Source organism: Mastigoproctus giganteus, chromosome 14, assembly GCF_048544385.1.
Source record: "Mastigoproctus giganteus isolate SK-2022 chromosome 14, ASM4854438v1, whole genome shotgun sequence".
NCBI classification, from domain to species: domain Eukaryota; kingdom Metazoa; phylum Arthropoda; class Arachnida; order Uropygi; family Thelyphonidae; genus Mastigoproctus; species Mastigoproctus giganteus.
Window position 1 is genome coordinate 59567993 of NC_143588.1, and position 20968 is coordinate 59588960.

Consider the following 20968-nt stretch of genomic DNA (forward strand, 5'->3'; position numbering starts at 1 on the left):
GATATGAGCAAGTTTCCAAGGAGAAGGAAAAACACCTTTGGAATAAGAAAGTGAAAAAAAGGCGGCAAAGAACAGGAGTAAGTTCAGGAGCACAGGTTTTGAGAACAAATGGAGAAATACCATCAGGACTTGGAGGTTTCTTAGCATCAAGGTTCATCAAAATCCTTCTGACATCCTTTTGGCGGAAGACCACAGGAGGCATTGAATGGAGCGTGCTGGGAATGGTGGGAGGTGTTTTTCCAAAATCATTAATACAAATCTTTTCAGCTCAATGGAAGCATCCATCTTCACCACACCCATCTAAATATTGCCAGCAATGATCAAAGGTGAAACAAATGATTATGATAGCATACAATTATTGGATGTTATCATGTGCCACTTGAAAAATCAGTAATTGGAAACTGCTATGCAACATTTTTTATTATTATTCTTGTAATAGTTTTGGATTGTTTGAAACTCAGACATTCACAGAAACCTTGGAATTAATACATGATTGGATACTATGATGTGATCACAAAGGTACTGGATGCAAAAAATAATTTTGATATCGTATACTTGGATTTCAGGAAAGCTTTTGATACTGTTGCACATGGAAGACTACTATACAAATTGGAGCAGTATGGCATTAGGGTAAAGTTGCTACAATGGATAAAAGGAAGGTTGAGTGGGAGAAGACAGAGAGTGGTAATCAATGTTCTTCGTGGACTTATGTTATTAGTGGAGCCCCTCAAGGTTCGGAGTTTGGCCCATTGTTGTTTTGTATATTTATCAATGATATTTCCTATCTCAAATCTGCCTGATCAAGCTTGTGAACTCACTTTTATCCGCATTGCTTCTTTGGTGATTAGGTGTCTATACCGACCTCCCCCAACTTCAGTTAACAGCTTCCTTGTAACTCTTGACAACACTATCTCATTTCACAAGCAAATCCCTAAGCCTTCTACTGATTAGTGACTTTAATATTAACATTTTTCAAAGATATTCCTCTCAGGTGCAAGACCTCCTAGATGTCATTACTTCAAATGGTTTCTCTGTTCTTACTGATGGAGATATCCCGACTAATGGGAGAGTCCCACAATTCCCTTCTTGACTTCGCAATTGGGGAATGCTCTCTCACGTATGCAATACTTGATACAACTATTTCGGATTATCATTCCATCTTAATGGTAATCGAAAATGAAATAAATGAAGCAGAGATCATGCACACTTTCAAATCTGTCACTCCAGACTCTCTCAATCAGCTTTGTCATGACCTGCAGCAGTCAACGTGGGATGGAGTGCTTGCTACAAGTGATCCTGAAATTGCAACTAACTGCTTTTTTAAGCATATCCTAAATATGCTATGAAAAATATGTGTCATATATCAGGAGTCCAGGGAATAAAAAGACCACCAGGACAAGAGGGAAAACATGCCCGTTCATCTCAAACAAGATTTGTAATATGTTAAAGAAAAGAGACAACCTTGCAAGAATTGCTAGAGCAACAGGAATCGAGGCAGATAAAATTATATACACAATGTACAGAAACAAAGTCACTGACTGCATTTGGTCAGAGAAAAGAAAATACTATAGTTCTCAACTTACAGGTATCATAACAAGCAAGAAAAAATGGACAGTTTTGAACACACTATTACCGGGAAGGAAACTGAAATCATGGAGCTACGTTGGAGATGTAGTTGAAAACGAGGTACTCATTTCAGATGACAAGCTAAAACCTACTGCCTTCTGTAACCACTTTATTTCAAGTGTGAATAACCTCTTTCAAGACGAACTTGACTCCAGAGACAATGAAATGAGAGAATCTGCCAAATACTCAATCAGAAACTCTTTTTTTTCTCACTGCTCTTTCCGATCAAGAGATTTTAGAGGCAGGGTATCAATTGAAAGAAAAGGGAGCTCCTGGCTTTGATGAAATATCTCCATCTCTGCTGAAAAAGGTCCTTAGCTCAATTCTTACGACATTGAAGTATGGTCAATTCCCTTCTCAATTAAAAAAAGCAATAATCATCCCTGTTCCAAAGGGAAACCGTTTTAACTTCATCAACAACTTTTGCCCAATAGCTCTACTCTCAGTTTTTGCAAATTTATTCAAAAAATTCTTTATAGCAGACTCATGGGTTTTCTTGAAGAAAATCAGCTCATCCATCAACAACAGTATACTTATCGCTCTAAAAGATCCACTGATCTTGCAATTGTTGAACTTCTGCTCAAGGATCATTGATAGTTTTGAAAAGGGTCACTATGCTATAATACTGTTTCTTGACTTATCTAAAGCTTTTGATTGCATAAACCATACTATTCTACTTAACAAACTCAATAACCTTGGCTTGAGATGGAAAATTAACCTTCACCTTGAAGACTACCTTACCGATCAGCCATTTTTCATAAGAACATATCAATCATACTCCGACATCTGTTATTTCTCCAGGGGAACACCTCAAGACTCACTTCTTGGAGCTATCCTATTTGTTCTTTACATCGATGAATTTCTCTCTCTTCTTCCATCTTCTCACCTAGTAGCGTATGCCGATGATATTTCCACCCTAATCACAGTTAAAGACCCTAATGACTTTCTGTGATGCATAATTGGCTTCAAAAGAATCAGCTTATACTGAATCCAGAAAAATCAAAATATATGGTGTTTAGAACAAAAAACAAACCACTAAATATTGATTTAGATGTAACATACAAAGAAAAACAACTTGAAAGGGTGAATGAAACCAAGTTTTTCAGAATCTGGCTAGATGATAAGCTAAATTGGGCAAAACAAATGATAACCCTATGAAAGAAAACTTCGTCACTGGTGGGAATACTCGCCAGGGCCTCTGCCTGGGTGTCTCCTCTTCTCAGACAAGTATTCCTTTCTTTAATTCAGCTGCACCTCACCTATGGAATCATCTCATGGGGTACCACCAGCTAAGAAAACCTTGCAAGAATCAACTCCATTCTCAATTGATGTGTTCATTCAATTTTGGGCCTTCCCTGGAATGCATCGGTTAGTTCGAGATACAAGGAAGTGAGACTTCTAAGCATCTACCAGCTATTGCAGAAAGCCGAGGCGATCCTTGTTTACAATGCTATGAAGACAGCAGACTTTCCCCCTCTCTTCAGATCCTTTTTCATAACCACAGACGAAGAAGAAATATCATACAATCTAAGAAATGAAGCCAACCTGAAGATTCCGTTTTTCAGAAAAGCCATAGGTCAGAAAAGTATAAAATACAGAGGTGCTAAAACCTGGAACAAACTTCCTGCAAAAATCAAAAATGTCACTTCACTAAATCAATTCAAGAAACTACTAATCGAACACATCACCAGGGATAACTGATTCAAATTACCTTCCACTCAACTGCTGGATTTTAAAAACACCAACATGGAAATAATGTTAAAGGAAGCAGTCGGCAAATAGTTTGTAAATTTCTGTGCATGTATCTCATCATTTTTCTTTTCTCTCCTCATTTAATTGTAAAATTGTTCACAATTATATATTATAAGTAGTGATGCCTTCTGTAAAGAAATGTACAGAGATGTTTCGAAGCCTTCTGTAAAGAAATGTACAGAGATGTTTCGAAGCCTTCTGTAAAGAAATGTACAAAACACTCCAATTTATTTGTCTTTCCTGTTGAACATTACCTGTACAATTTCAGAACTGTACATTTTTCAATTGTATATTTATCATATTTTAAGGGAACACTCCTTAAAAAGCCATTGGCTTATGTGTTCTCCCTCCCTTTTTGCTGTTATCTTCCAAAAAAGTGTAACATAAAATAGGGATAAATAAATTATTATTATATTAATGAAGGTATATCAAGCTTAATGTCAAAGTTTGCAGATGATACAAAGTTTGGTAGGGTTGTTAATGACAGTATGCTGCTGCAACAGGATCTAGAAAAGTTGGATAGATGTGCTGAGCGGTGGCAACTGAAGTTTAACATTGACAAATGCAAATTACTGTGTATGGGTAGCAGTAACCCCAGAGAAATGTACCAACCATGGTGTACCAACACTCAGGGTTGATACACCATGGTTGGTACATGAAAAAAATCTGGGGTAATTGTGCAGTCAGATATGAAGTTTTCTGAGCAGTGCAGCAGATAAGCTGTCAGAGCAGGTCACAGGGATCTTGTCAATGATATATAGGAAGTTTGCCAGCAGAGATAAGGACGTGATTATGCCTTTGTATAAGGCAATGGTCAGGCTACACCTTGAGTACTGTGTACAGGTACTGGAGGCCTCATTTTGGGAAAAATGCAGGGTTGCTAGAACAAGTACAGAGAAGAGCAACAAGATTGTTAAGGGAACAAAGGGGTGCTCTTACAAAGAAAGACTTCTTAAATTCTGCAAATTGCAGTGTCTGGAGACACCTGAGAGGTGATCTGATTGAGGTGTATAAGGCCTTGAATGGTTTGAGCAGGTTCAATGCTGATGGAATTCTTCTTCTTGATCAGATTACGAACCTGGGGGGGCATAAACTCAAATTGAAGAAAGATAGTTGTAGAATAGATGTGCCAAAATCTGCCTTTAGCTAGCAGGTAGTTGATCATTGGAACTAACTTCCATCTGCAGTTGTGGAAGTTGATAGCTTAAATAAATTCAAGGAAGAACTGGACAAACTTTTGGAGCAAATGGATGGGTGAAATGGGAAGTTTTTTAAGCTTGCTTTCTTGCATCATATGCCTCTACTAATGCTAATCTGTCTTCCTCTGAAATGGTGGTGATACTAATTGCCAATGTGTTGTCTACAGATGTTCTCTGTCTATGTGAGCATTGCTTGTCTTCAACACTGACCTTGATGAAACCTTTAAAACCAACATGAAACCATGTTATGACCTACTGTTGACTCGCCACACACTTCCAGCAGCAATTCATAAGTTTGTCAGTCTTTGACCAATTAAAGTTTGAAATTTGATAAAAGATCTTTGATCTGACCCGAATCAGTATCACTATACATTTTTAAAATTACATGTGTCTACACAAACATTCAATGCAGGAACTGTTTCAAGGAAACAAATGTTGAGGTTAAACTTTAAATTACTATCCTGATGAATATCAGTCACACAAGAGTAAGGAATGTGGAGCACATGTATAGTGTGCATCACTTTTAGGTAAACCTTGTATTTTTAGAATGCTATATATGACAGTATACTGAACCACAAGATTTTATTCTTTTTAAAATTTCACAATAAAAATTAATAAATCATCAACAACTAAAACAATGTGGATATCAAATGTAGATGGTTTATTAAATTTTAGAAATATAGAACACTAGGCATTTTTGCATTAAAATAAAAGAAAAAAAAAAAAAAAAACAACAAACAAAAAACTTTGTTGTGCTCTTATTTACAGAAGCCTAATTTAAAAACAAAAACAAATAAAATGCAAAATAACTTTAACAGTCATAAGGAAGCACCATAACACTGGTTCCATATTAAATACATACAATTCAAAGTACATCACTCTAGCTGATGTTTTTCCTCTTTCTGCAAGCATATGTCTGATTCTTGGTTGAAGATTACACACAACCAAGAATATCAAACATATCTTACAGCCAGAGAATTCAATGCTAATAGCTGGAATTTCTTCATGGTAGGGACTTTCAACAACAACAAAAAAAAAGTCATAGGAATATCAATAACTAATTACTGTAAGAAATGTCACCTAAAGGAACACTGACGGTTGGATGAAAAATCATGAACACTTCCTTTTCTGTACTAATCTGTCAGGAGACACATAGAGATAGCAGCTAAAACACATTTTCTGTGCTAAAACTTTAGCCTTTATTCGTGGTGAAGCGTTGCCTACAGCATTCTGAAAGGAATAAATCTCTTTTTGTGCTACGACAGAGTTCCAAGGCCTTACAACATTTTTAAGATATCTAACTTTGGTTACATCTTCCAGAGATGCATAATTTCACTTTTGCTAACCATTCAAGAAACTCAAAATTTTTCACAGAAGGTCAATCATTTGTTTGTATTCTGAAGTTCATCTTAGGAGAAAACTATTACAGACCTTTTACTACATTATTTAAACTGGGTCAATTTCCTGTTATTTGGGGCTCAGGCAGAATTGATAATGGTCACAGATCTGTCTAGAAGAAAATAATGCTAGAAGTTAACAACAGTCCAAAGAGTTAGTTTTTTCTGAGAGCTTGGTAATAAATCCATCAAACTGAAAACATCTGGCAAGAATTTCTTACTTTTTGGATCGTAATTTATTTTGCTAAAAGTGAGTTTTTTTGAAAATAACAACACTGCAGCACCTATTATTTGTGCATATCTGACAAGGAAAAAAATTCCCATGAAACTGACATATATTTATCATATAATTATAATGCACTCGTGAATTCTAATTGTCACAAGAAATGGATCATACATTAGGGTATAGGAGAACATTATTTATTTGAAATTTTCTTTAATCAAGTGATAGGTTTGGGCTTGTTATGAAATGCAATTCATTCTCCACAGATTAATTCCAACTACTTAGACCACTTATTGATTTCAAAATGTAATGCATCTTATTCTTTACAATTGTAGTAACACATGTAGCTACATTTCCCTAATTAATACTAATTGAAATGAACAATTAAATATTAAACACATATAATGCAATGTGTTCATAATTTTTTTCCAGCTTATATTTTAAATAAATATGCTATTGTTTCTTCTATAATTAAATAAATAAAATAAAAACACTTTGAAACAGAAGTATAATTTTTCAGAAAATATTTCAAATAAAATGCAAATGTCAAATTTAATACTGTCAGTGCCCGCACCTAGCACTATATAATAACCTATATATATATATATATATATATATATATATATATATAATATACTATATTTGTATATATATATATACTATATATATAATAACCTATAACACTGTATATATAACCTATAGCACTATATATATAATAACCTATAACACTGCAAAAATTTCTTAAATGTATAAATGAATGTGGTATGGTTTAAATATAGTGCATATCCGGAAATACTGGATGGGTTAAAATTTTCAGTGCAGAATAACTGTAGGAAACAAAAAAGAGGCTGACTGTAGATTGCTATAATTTATAATTCAGAAAAAAATACTGTACTAAACACATGCTTGAGACAATACAAACTACATTTCAAAGGTAGTGTGTATTGCTGCTACTTTGTCATATTACATTAGTACAGCACAGCAATTAGTACAGCAATTACATTAGTACAGCACAATACTATGTCATATTTTAATATACAGCATATATTACAATATAAATGCAAAATAATGCATGCTGATTTACCATTCTGTATGGAGTTTTAGCCACATGATATTTATTTTATTTTCATGTTACCTTAAAAACAGTGAAATATCTAAGTCAATTTGGCCTCTGATAGTTATAAAAAAACATAATTACCTCATCCTTTTGTGCTTTTTCTGGCATGCTGTTTAAACTGCACTGAAAAATATTATGGTCTGAAGTGTAACATCAGAAAAAAACAGCTGACAGCACAGCTGTAAATTTATTTCACAATATGAGAGATGTCAAATAGTGTGTATGTTAGACAAGAAATTTATGACAAAAAGGCTTCAGGATGCAGAAAAATTCAAGTGGCATATAAGCTAGCACATTTGCATTATGTCTATATGCAGTTGAAGCAACTGAAGTTGTAGTAGGAATGGAGGCATGTGATGCAAGAAAGCAAGCGTATGAGCTTATCAGAAAAAAAAAAAATTCTTAATCTGAGCAAGGGGAAGTATACCACCAGCATTGGGCCAGCTCAAACCATTCAAGGCCTTGTACACCTCAATCAGATCACCTTACAGGTGCCTACTCTCCAGACTCTGCAACTTGCAGAATTTAAGCCACTCCGGATAAGAAAACCCCCTTGTTACTCTCACCAATCTTGTTGCCGTTCTCTGTACTCGTGCTAGCAAGTCTACATCCTTCCTAAAATGAGGCCTCCAGACCTGTATGCAGTACTCAAGGTGTGGCCTGACCACTGCCTTATACAAAGGTATAATCATCCCCTTGTCTCTGCTAGCAAAATTTCTATATTTCATTGACAAAACTCCATGAACTGCTCTGGCAGCCAGTCTGCACTTTTCAGAGAACTTCATATCCGACTGCACAATTACCCCAGGTCTTTTTCATTCTCCACCTCCCTGAGTGTAGTACCACACAGTTGGTATGTTTCTCTTGGGTTACTGCTACCCATATGCAGTACTTTGCAGTTGTCAACATTAAACTTCAGTTGCTACTTTTCAGCCCATCTACCTAATTTTTCTAGATACTGTTGCAGTAGCATACTATCTTTACTATCATTAACAACCCTGCCAACCTTTGTAACATCTGCAAACTTGGACATTAAGCCTGATATACCTTCATCAGTATCATTAATAAATACACAAAACGACAATGGGCCCAGCGCCAAACCCTGGGGGACTCCACTATTTAGTCCACGTAGAGCAGGGTCCATTTATATTAAACCTTACATTGTCATATGTGCGATTCCAAACGTTTAGGGGGGAGTGTATATAGTTCACATTCTAGGAGCTCAGGGGGCAAGGCTGGTCTGCCGGAAAATGCAATCACCATTGGGGAACTACAGAGCACATTACACATTGTTCTGATCTGCAACACGTTCAGTTACTGTTGTGCAATCAGGAGGTTCTGTGGATTCCTTACAAAACATCTCCCAGACTTTGACACCACTGGTGTGCATTGTTTCTGCTGCATATAAAGATCCAGTTCTCATCAGTGTGATTTTCTAGGCTAATAAATGTTAACTGGGTGTACAGAGAGTATTTGTTAACTGGGTGTACAGAGAGTCCCAATAGAGACACTCCTGTTAGCCAAAACAAACCCCATCCTCCTCTCATCTTATACAAGGACTTGCATTTTACCATACTGACTGTGGGTGCTATTTGTTTTTCCATCAGTTTTCCAACTCTTGTGCACATCTGTTGGAATATCCCACCATCCATACAGTTTCTTGCTCTCCTGATTCCTGCAATCATGTTGCATTGAGAGCTTGTTAAATCACTGCATTTATTCATGGTTGCTATATTTGTCACTGTATAAATGTAGCCAGGATAATAATAGATGCTGCCTGCATAAGACACATAGGTCTTTCTAGACATCATGGTGCATTATTTCCAGTGGCAATGATGTTCATATTTCATTGACTTTGCATGCATAGTCTAGACATCATGGTGCATTATTTCCAATGGCAATGATGTTCATATTTCATTGACTTTGCATGCATAACCACACAGGGTATAATACTGTTTCATTCATTCACATTTAATATTTCCTATTTTGTAACAAGAAAATTAAGTGAGAGAAGTTAAGATATTTTTAAGGTCAAGTTAATGCTAATTACTTTTTACTTTTGACATAAATAAATATTGCTTGTGCAAAATTCAGTGCACGAATTTTGCAATGTAAGTTAAGCTGATATACTGCATGTAGTACTAGAGATAATTTGCAGAGTTTGGGTCCAGAAACAAAACCCTGCAATGGTATGCAAACTACCATTGCACATTTGAAAATTAAAAGAATTAGAATTTTTTTTTTCCAGAAATGTCAGTAAACATCCTAAAATAATATTTAGTAATTAGTAACAAACTGTTTACATTACCCTAAAACTCTGTCGAGGTTTAAGACTGGCAAGTTTCTTTGCAGCAGCATCAATTGAATTTGCAGCCCCAAGTAATTCTGTTTCAGCAATTACTGTTGGATCATCTGGATCTACCCAATCTGAACCTAATACAAACATATGAAAACATGCTTATACATGGAAGAGAGAGAGAGAGAGAGAGAGAGAGAGAGAGAGAGAGAGAGAGAGAGAGAGAGAGAGAGAGAGAGAGAGAGAGAGAGAGAGATAACAACGAATACTCAATATCATAGTAAAAAATTTGATCATAAATCTTAATTTATTATGAGGGCATGCTAAAGCAATGCCACCCTATTTTCTTTCCCCAAAATAGTCACACAAAGCCAATTAGTATACCTGGTCTACTGTCCACTGGATGTGAAGTTTCATGATTCTGCCATTAAACATCTGTGCTACTTTACACAACACGGATTGCAACAATACATTGTCAGTGCATCTGAGGCTACATGCAACTGTCAAGTTTCTTACTGAATTAAACATTTTACCCTCTGGCATTAGCCAATAAATGAAAGATGTATGTTGATCACTGTGATGATATGGGTACTGTTCAAGGCAGTGGACAAATTACATCAACTGTCCAGGTTCACTAACAATGCACTGATAAAATGCCCCAAGAGAAATGAATCATTTTATCAGTATCACCCATAACCCTGATTAGAATTTCACGAGTGAGTATAGACTATATTTTTTAGTTTTAATAACTATCCTTCAATTGAGAGGAGAATATTCATGTTACATTCCCCAAATTCACCTACTTCTCCTTGAGCAACAGGGAGAAGCAGGTGAATGTTTTGGTGTTGTGATACAAGTGTGGAGATGAGAGCTGGATGCACCAAACAGATAGGAAAGTCAGTGGAATACTGTCAAAAAAGTTGACACACACACACACACACACACACACACACACACACACACACACACACACACACACACACACACACACACACACACACACACACACACACACACACAGGTTTAATCAAAAAAGTTTGGTTGTAACTAAAATATTGGCAGTGGGGCTTACAACAACATCTTTTGATCAAGCACACCAAGTATGGTTTTTTTTTTTTTTTTTATGTAAACCACAAACACGAGAGGTATTAGAACCTATGGTACTTAGTACCGTGCTTGGGTTGGAGGTTGAGAAGACGAAAGAAGATATTTGTTGACATTGGACTTGAACTTATGTAGATTGTAATTTTTAGGAAATATGTATGAAGGAAGGTTATTCCAGAAAACAACGAATAAATGAGGAAGATGAAAAGTTGGTTGTGTGAGTTTGAAGTGGGACAGTAAATGGATGTTGGCTGGTGGCAGCACATGTTCGGACTATTTTGAAAGAGAGAGCCGGAATTATAGAAGCAAATTCAGAAGAACAGAGTCCATGGAAATATCAGTAGAAGAGGCATGAAGCAGAAACAGTACATCTATGAGACAGCAAGTGGAGAGACTCTGTTAGAGATGAATCATTAATTAACCTAACTGCCCTCTTCTGAATGGAATCAAGAAGCCTGAGAGAGGTTTTGGGGGCACCACCCCAAATGTGGAAACAATATTCCATGGTATGGCAGATTTGTGATTTGTACAGAGTGAACAGCTGTTTGGAAGAAAACGCTGAGAGCGAAACAGAAAACCAAGTTTTTTAGATGCAGAGGAAGCAATATTTGTAATGTGCTTGTGCTAAGAGAGATTAGAAGTCAGGGTAATCTCCAAAACAGACATCACAACTTGCCTAGAAATAGGAGTGTCACCAAAGATAAGCATAGGAGCAGAAGAATCCTTTTTGCGAGATATAAGACAAGACTGAGTTTTACAAGGACTGAAATCAACTAAGTTGTCTTTGCTCCACTGGAAAATTACCTGGAGATCGGCATTTAAGGAATTGGTGGCAGATTTTTGAGAAGTTGAAGCTGATTGAGCAGGGCAAGATTTCTCAAAATGGAAAGTGGAATGTAATGTGCTATTATCAGCAAAACTATGGATAGGATTTCCAGTCAATGGAAGATGGTCATTAATATACAAGAGGAAAAGAGTGGGGGAAAGAACTGAGCCTTGGGGGACACCGGCATTAGTGGAAAAGTTAGAAGACAGAGAGCCATCTACCATCACCCTCAGTGAGCGATCAGAGAGAAAACTGAATAACCAATTACAAAAAACAGTTGGAAAACCATAGGATGGAAGCTTGTTTAGAAGACCTTTAGGCCAAACATGATTGAAAGCCTTTGAGATGTCAAGAGCAACTGCTTGTGTTTCACCGAACTTTTCCATTGAATTAGTCCACAATTGGGTAACATAACCCAGAATATCACCAGTGGATCGACACTGACAGAATCCATACTGGTGATTGTTGATCAGACGCAAGGTTTCTAGTAGTTTAAGAGTTTGCAGTTAATTGATTGCTCCATTACTTTAGAAAGAGTAGAAGTAATTGCAATGGCATGATAATTGGATGGGAGGGATTTGTCGCTCTTTTTAGGAACTGGCTGGATATGAGAAAATTTCCAAGCAGAAGGAAAAACACCTTTGGAATAAGAAAGTGAAAAAAGGCAGCAAAGAACAGGAGTAAGTTCGGGAGCACAGGTTTTGAGAACAAGTGGAGAAATATCATCGGGACCTGGAGCTTTCTTAGCATCAAGGTTCGTAAATATCCTTCTGACATCCTTTTGATGAAAGACCACAAGAAGCATTGAATGGATCATGTTGGGAATGGTGGGAGGTATTTTACCAAGATCAGTAATACATGAGTTGGAGGTTAAATGGGATGCTAGCAGGTCAGCTTTATCCTTGGCTGAAGTGACAGCAGAACCATCTGATTTGGACAAAGGTGGGAGCAGCGATGGGCAAAAAGTTGCGGCCAATAGCTTTGGCAAGGGACCAGAATGTTCGGCTATCATTAGTGCAAGAAGCAAGTTTTCTACTCTTAGCCTGTTCAAAACCTAGTTTTGACCGATTAATGACCGCTTTACAATTGTTGCGAGCTTTGGTGTAGGCAGAAAATGAAACTGAAGAATGAGAAACAAGCCAATTACGATATGCAACGTTCTTCTCTTGAACAGCCTTAGCACATTTATTGGAAAACCAAGGTATAGATAAAGGACGACATTTTAAAGTGGAGTGTGGGATAAAGGATTCCATTCCTGCAAGAATAATTTCACTGACACGATCTGAGCAAAAATTGACATCAGAAGTTTTGAAGCAGTAATCCAACCAAGGAAACAAAGAAAAGAAGTCTCGCAGGTCATCCCATTTTGCATTCCTGTAATGTCAAACAATACGAGGCTGGGAATAGCCATGAGATAAAGGCTCCATTGGAGAAGAGAATCACCAAGTTGTGATCTGAGGTGCCTAAAGAACCCCCTCACTTCGACCACGTACTTAAAAGGGTTGTTTGTGAGAAATGTGCAAATATAGCAGAATTCTGCTTGTTTTTCTCATTTGTTGCATGTATTGAAAATAACAAAATCTGAACAATGTGTAACTTTTCTGGTTGTACCCAAAATTACAAAGAGGAGGTGAAAGGAAAACTTGAGTTGATTCAAGAAATCAACGCAAACACAATGGAACAGGTGTGTAGTCTCAGAAGAGATTATATTGAATATTATTAACAGAGTAAACGTAGCAGAAATGATACAACATGTTAGACCCCTCCACTCAGAGTATGGAATAGCAGAATATTGTCAAATTTCTGGTGAAAGAGAACAAAAACCATTAAAATTTTGTGTGGTGAAGAGACCCTTTCATATAGGAACATGTGGCAATTTTGACACAATTGTGACAAGTTTTTGGAAAGCCAACGCAATCACCAGGTGAAGATTTATCATATTTAGGATAACAATGTGGTCCTTGAGGTTGTCACAGACATACCAGACAAGTTGTGCTTGCTACCTGGGAGTCTAAAACGCTGATGGAACTGATATTCGGGTGACACTCAAGTCAAGTGGACCCAATTTCGGCGAAGTCCGGACGGTCTGTGACAGCCAAATCCTCTGCTTGCACCTTCACGATGGTGGGACTGTTAGTAATCCTGGGAATTACTAACAGTCCCACCTCCATGCACAAGTACATGGTGGGTGACCACTCAGGTGTGAACCAACGTAAGCAGGGGTCGAGGTGTGGCGCCCACACCACATGGAGGAATGCCGCCCCTCTATGTTACCAGGCAGTACTAGGTGGTAGATGAATCTCATCAACCGGTGAAATACCACCACTTTGCTTATTGGAGGCTTGAAGTTGTGAAACCCTTAGTCTCTAGAGCTAAGTTCCGGTCAACTCTTCCATCATGCAGTACGATTGATGACTTTTGAGGTTATGATGAACGTCGTGGCGAGATCCAATATTCCTTACATATCGAGGGTACAGCTCTAAAACGGTGTTCGCAGGCCGGCTGCTAGTTAGTACACCGGACCGAACCTATTGGTAACTCTCTAGGAGGCTTCCGGATAAGCTAGTGTATAATCTTGCTACCTCTACTCTGCCAGATAGTGACTGGAGGGAGTCCGAGTAGTGTGTATGTGGGGAGCATTGTCGAGGCCACGTTATGTCAAGGATCTGGGTATATTCTTACCACATGTACGCCATATCCAAAAATTTCATTACCTCATACAGCATGTCCCACCCACTTTTTCTTACTATTGAATACACCATGAATTGTCAAACTAATAGAGCAAGCTTATCTGCGAAAAGATCTAAACCTCCCAAGGACTTCCTAATTCATTTCACAAATATACGTGGTTTCAATTCTAATCTCAACAATGTCAATTTCCACTTGCAGTCTGCCAAACCCCATGTACTTTTTTTGACAGAATCACAGTTATCGGTTGATTCAACTACTGCTCATCTCAGATGCCCAAATTATTCGCTGTATGATTCCTTTCGCCTCAAAGGTGGTACTTGTGCATACGTCCGTTCTGATATTCCCTGTCAGAGACTTGGCAATTTGGAATCTCCTCTCTTTGATCTTCTCTGGCTTAAAATCTCTCTACCTCATTGTGTCAAATTCATCTGTTGTCTCTACCGTTCTCCCAACTCCACTAATCACTTGGAGCTCTTTGACTTCCTCTCTTTGCAACTTGACTTTCTCCAGTGCAACTTTCCTAACAGCGAGGTAATTTTCTTTGGTGATTTTAATGTTCACAACTTCAGCTGGCTTCCGTTTTCTAGTCACACTGACACAGCAGGTTGAGATGCTGAGGCTTTTGCAATTACTAATGACCTTGCACAGATTGTTCATTTACCTACAAGAATACCGGACAATCCTAATCATACAGCCAATACGCTTGATCTTTTTCTCACAAACAACCCTTCTAAGTACATGGTTGAAGTGAGAGGTCCTCTAGGCACTTCAGATCACAACTTGGTGATTGTTTCTTCTCCAATGGAACTTTTATCTCATGGCTATTCGCAACCTCGCGTTGTTTGGCATTACAAGAATGCAAAATGGGATGACCTGCGAGACTTCTTTTCTTTGGTCGGATTACTGTTTCAAAACTTCTGATGTCAACGTTTGCTCAGATCGTGTCAGTGAAATTATTCTTGCAGGAATGGAATCCTTTATCCCACACTCCACTTTAAAATCTCGTCCTTTATCTAATGGTTTTCCAATAAATGTGCTAAGGCTGTTCAAGAGAAGAATGTTGTATATCGTAATTGGCTTGTTTCTAATTCTTCAGTTTCATTTTCTGCCTACACCAAAACTCGCAACAATTGTAAAGCAGTTATTAATCAGTCCAAACTAGAGTTTGAACAGGCTAAGAGTAGAAAACTTGCTTCTTGCCCTAATGGTAGCCGAGCATTCTGGTCTCTTGCCAAAGCTTTTGGCCGCAACTTTTGCCCATCTCTGCTCCCACCTCTGTCCAAACCAGATGGTTCTGTTGTCACTTCAGCCAAGGGTAAAGCTGACCTGCTAGCATCCCATTTTTCTTCCAGCTCATGTATTAATGATCTTGGTAAAACACCTCCCACCATTCCCAACACGCTCCATTCAATGCCTCCTGTGGTCTTCCGTCAAAAGGATATCAGAAGGATTTTGATGAATCTCGATGCTAAGAAAGCTCCAGGTCCTGATGGTATTTCTCCACTTGTTCTCAAAACCTGTGCTCCTGAACTTACTCCTATTCTTTGCTGCCTTTTTTCACTTTCTTATTCCAAAGGTGTTTTTCCTTCTGCTTGGAAACTTGCTCATATCCAGCCAGTTCCTAAAAAGGGTGACAAATCTCTCCCATCCAATTATCGTCCCATTGCAATTACTTCTACTCTTTCTAAAGTAATGGAGAAATCAATTAACTGCCAACTCTTAAACTACCTAGAAACCTTCCATCTGATCGTCAGTATGGATTCCGTCAGGGTCGATCCACTGGTGATATTCTGGCTTATGTTACCCATTTATGGACTAATTCAATGGAAAGGTTCGGTGAAACACAAGTAGTTGCTCTTGACATCTCAACGGCTTTTGATCGTGTTTGGCATAAAGGTCTTCTAAACAAGTTTTCATCTTATGGTTTGCCAACTGCTGATCTTCAGGTAATTCTCCAGTGGGGCAAAGACAACTTAGTTGATTTCAACCCTTCTAAAACTCAGTCTTGTCTTATATCTCGCAAACAGGATTCTTCTGCTCCTAGGCTTATCTTTAATGACACTCCGATTTCTAGGCAAAATGATATATCTCTTTTGAGGATTACCCTGACTTCTAATCTCTCTTGGCACAAGCACATTACAAATATTGCTTCCTCTGCATCTAAAAAACTTGGTTTTCCCCTTTTTACTTTTCTTCCAAACAGCTGCTCACTCTGTGTAAATCGCAAATCCGCCCTGCCATGGAATATTGTTCCCACATCTGGGGTGGTGCCCCTAAAACCTCTCTCAGGCTTCTTGATTCCATTCAGAAGAGGGCGGTTAGGTTAATTAGTGATTCATCTCTAACAGAGTCTCTCCACTCACTTTCTCACAGACGCACTGTTTCTGCTGCATGCCTCTTCTACAGATACTTACATGGGCACTGTTCTTCTGAATTGGCTTGTATAATTCCCGCTCTCTCTTTCAAAACAGTCCGAACACGTGTCGCCACCAGCCAACATCCATTTACTGTCCAACTTCAAACCCACCGAACCAACTTTTCATCTTCCTCATTTATTCATTCAACTGCCGTTTTCTGGAACAACCTTCCTTCATACGTATTTCCTGAAAATTATAATCTATAGAAGTTCAAGTCCAATGTCAACAAATATCTTCTTTCGTCTTCTCAACCTCCAACCCAAGCATGGTACTAAGTACTATAGGTTCTAATACCTCTCGTGTTTGGGGTTCACATAAAAAAAAAACAAAAAAAAAAAACAATGGAATGAGTACATTATAGTGTATGGTACCACAGCTGAACTGGACTTAGGTGTTCTAAGCATGAAAATAATCATTCCTGGCCACATATTATATAAAAAAAAAAAAAAAAAAAAAATTGTTCAACATGTGGACCAAAGTTAACACTTGATGAAAGTGCAGTGTTGCTTGATCCGCATGGTATGTACAAATGTTCAAAGTATCTCTTTTTTCAATAAAACGTAGTGATAGCAGGGGTGTTTTCAACTAATAATAAAATTTGAAAACTATTTATCCAAAGAGAAAACACTTGAATATACTTCCTCATTTATTAGGAATGGAACTTCGTAGAGATGGTAATAGTAATAGGGGCATGTGATGCAAGAAAGCAAGTGTATGAGCTTATGTAGCATCAGCAAAAAAAAACTCACAACCATTCCCTTTTAATGTTAGTCCAGTTCCCCCGTGAATTTATTTAAGCTATCAACTTTCACACAGATGGAAGTTTGTTCCAGCAATTAACCACACGCTGGCTAAATGCAAATTTCCCCACATCTATTCTACAACCGTCTTTCCTCAATTTGAATTTATGCCCCTTAGGTTCATAATCTGAGCAAGTGGAAGAATCCCATCAGAATTCAGTGTGCTCAACCCATTCAAGGCTGTATACACCTCAGATCACCTCGCAGGTGCCTAGTCTCCAGTCACTTCACTTTGCAGAATAATCACCTCCTTTTCCCTGCTAGTAAAATTTTTACATATCATTGACAAAACCCCATGACCTGGTCTTGCAGGCTATCTGCATTGCTCAGAAAACTTCATATCTGACTGCACAATTACTCCCAGGTCTTTTTCATTTTCTACCACTCTAGGAGTAGTAAACAACACAGTTGGTACATTTCTCTGGGATTACTTCTAACAATATGCAGTACTTTGCATTTGTCAATGTTAAACTTCAGTTGCCACTTCTCAGCCCATCTGCCGAAATTTTCTAGATCCTATTGCAGTAGCACACTGCCATTACTGTCATTAACAACCCTGCCAATCTTTGTATCATCTGCAAACTTTGACACTAAGCCTGATATACATTCATCAATATCATTGATAAATATACAAAACAACAGTGGACCCAACGCCGAACCGGATGGAACTCCACTAATAACATTAGTCCACGAAGAGCAGAGCCCATTGTTGACCACCCTCTGTCTTCTCCCACTCAACTACCCTTTTATCCATTGTAGCAACTTGCCCTTCTGCCCCCAATTTGTACAGTAGTCTTCCATGCACAACAGTGTGAAAAGTTTTCCTGAAATCCAAGTATATGATATCAAAATTATTTTTTGCATCCAGTTCCCTTGTAACCACATCATAGCATCCAATCAAATTTGTCAAGACAAGGCTTTCCCTTAACAAACCCATGCTGTGTCTGAATTATTGCTGCAGTCTTGTCTAGATGATCCTGCAATGCATCTTTAACCAGTGACTCCATTATTTTCTCCTGAACTGAAGTTAAACTAACTGGTCTGTAATTATTCATGTCACCCTTTGATCCCTCTTTGTGAATTCGGGATACATTTGCACACCTCCAGTCTGTGAGGACCTCCCCTGAGTCCAAGGATGCTCTCATAATTATGGAAAAGGGCCAGCTTAGTTCCTTTGCCACCTATTTTAATATAACTGGATAGATCCCATCCACCCCAGGTGCCTTTCCTATGTTTAACTTCAACATTTTCTCTTCTACTTTGCTTTCACTTATTATAAAATCATTTAACTCCCTGTTAAGAGTTTTATAAACATCTGGCCTTCTTCTTCTTGAATAATTCCTCATGTGCAAATGTAGATGCAAAATACTCATTCAGTTTGAATTAGTATTTTGTCGAACCATCGATATCAAGTGGACCAATCTGATACATTAGCATTAGCATTAGTAGAGGCATATGATGCAAGAAAGCAAGCTTATTCAGCATCAGCCAAAAAAAAAAAAAAAAACCCCTCTCCCATTTCACCCCTCCGTTCGTTCGAAATACCTGTCCAGTTGAGCTTTAAATTTGTTTAGGCTATCAACTTCAACAACAAGTGATGGAAGTCGGTTCCACCAACCAACCACCCGCTGGCCAAAGGCAAATTTCCGCACATCTATCCGACATCCGTCCTTCCTCAATTTGAATTTATGCCCTCTGAGGTGAATATTCTGAGAAAGATGAAGAATCCCATTGGCATTGAGCATGCTCAAACCATTCAAAGCCTTATACACCTCTATCAGATCACCTCGCCGGTGCCTAGTCTCCAGACTCTGTAATTTGCAAAACTTAAGCCTTTCTTCGTAAGAGCAACACTTTGTTCCATTTACTAATCTTGTTGCCCTTCTCTGTACCCGTTCCAGCAGCTCTACATCCTTCTTGAAATGAGGCCTCCAGACCTGTATACAGTACTCAAGATGTGGCCTAACCATTGCCTTATACAAGGGAATAATCACCTCCTTATCCCTGCTAGAAAAATTCCTGTATATCATTGACAAGACACCATGAGCTACTCTTGCAGCTCGTCTGCACTGCTCAGAGAACTTCATATCTGCTTGCACAATTACCCCCAGGTCCTTTTCATTCTCCACCACTGTCAGTGTAGTACCGCAGAGTTGATACATTGCTCTGGGGTTGCTGTTTCCCATGTGTAGTACTTTACATTTGTCAATGTTAAACTTCATTTGCCACCTCTCAGCCCATCTGTTCAACCTTTCCAGATCCTGTTGCAGCAGCATAGTGTCAGTAGTGTCCTTAACGACCCTGCCAACCTTTGTATCATCTGCAAACTTAGACATTAAACTTGATATCCCATCATCAATATCATTCATAAACACCGAAAACAACAATGGACCCAACACTGAACCTTGAGGAACTCCACTAATAACATTAGTCCACGTTGAGCAGTGTCCATTGATTACCACTCTCTGTCTTCTGCCACTCAACCATCCCCTTATCCATAGCAGCAATTTGCCTCCAATGCCACACTGCTCCAATTTGTGCAGCAGTCTTCCATGTGCAACAGTATCAAAAGCCTTTCTAAGATCCAAATATATAATATCAAAGTTATTCCCTGCATCCAGTTCTTTTGTGACTACATCATAGTATCCAATCAAATTGGTCAGGTAAGACCTGCCCTTAACAAAACCATGCTGCGTCTGAGCTATAACTGAATTCTTGTCTAGATGATCCTGCAGTGCTTCTTTAACCAGTGCCTCCATTAATTTACCTGGAACAGAAGTTAAACTAACAGGTCTATAATTACTTGTGTCAGCCTTTGATCCTCCTTTGTGAATTGGGGTTACATTTGCACATCTCCAGTCTATGGGTACCTCCCCTGAGTCCAAAGAAGCTCTCGTAATTATGGCTAGGGGTTTGCATACTTCCTTTGCTGCCTACTTTAATATAACTGGATAGATCCCATCCACCCCAGGTGCCTTTTTTATGTTTATCCTCAACAATCTCTCCTCCACTTTCCTCTCAGTTATTACAAAATCATCCAGCTCACTGCCAATGTTTACTTTACCTACATCATTCTCCTTCCTGAATAACTCCTCATGCGTGAATGTAGATGCAAAATACTCGTTTAGATTGTTAGCCACCTGAGCAGGATCCTCAACTGTTGAACCATCAATATCCAGTGGACCAATCTGATTCATCCCTTTCCTTCTCGAGTTCAAGTATGTAAAGAACTCCTTTATGTTTTTCTTTGCATCCTTTGCCAAGGATTTTTCGTAGTCTGCCTTTGCCTGCCTAATCTCCTTTGTGACTTGGTTACAGACCAACTTATATCTATCATAGGCTTCCATGTCACCCATTAATTTGTATGTATCCCATGCATTTTTCTTCTCTGCCACATGTCTCATTAGTCCATCTGACAACCATTTAGGCCTAAACCTTGAACAATATTTCTTAGTTGGTATGTAAAGCCTGGTAGCCACCAAGATTAGTTTCTTGAATGCTTCCCATTTTGAGTTTGCTG

The 20968-nt window shown here is 38.3% G+C and overlaps 1 protein-coding gene across 4 annotated transcripts in view; it reads right to left on the bottom strand.

The window, feature by feature from the left end:
- The window catches only part of rhea (Talin_middle and talin-RS domain-containing protein rhea), a 771509-nt gene that overhangs the window by 47880 nt on the left and 702661 nt on the right, over positions 1–20968 (bottom strand). For all 4 annotated transcript variants that reach the window (XM_090388755.1, XM_090388752.1, XM_090388753.1 and 1 more), the window contains exon 56: positions 9623–9747. In XM_090388755.1, the coding sequence (XP_090244881.1) occupies positions 9623–9747 (125 nt within the window). The remainder of the gene's footprint in view (positions 1–9622; positions 9748–20968) is intronic.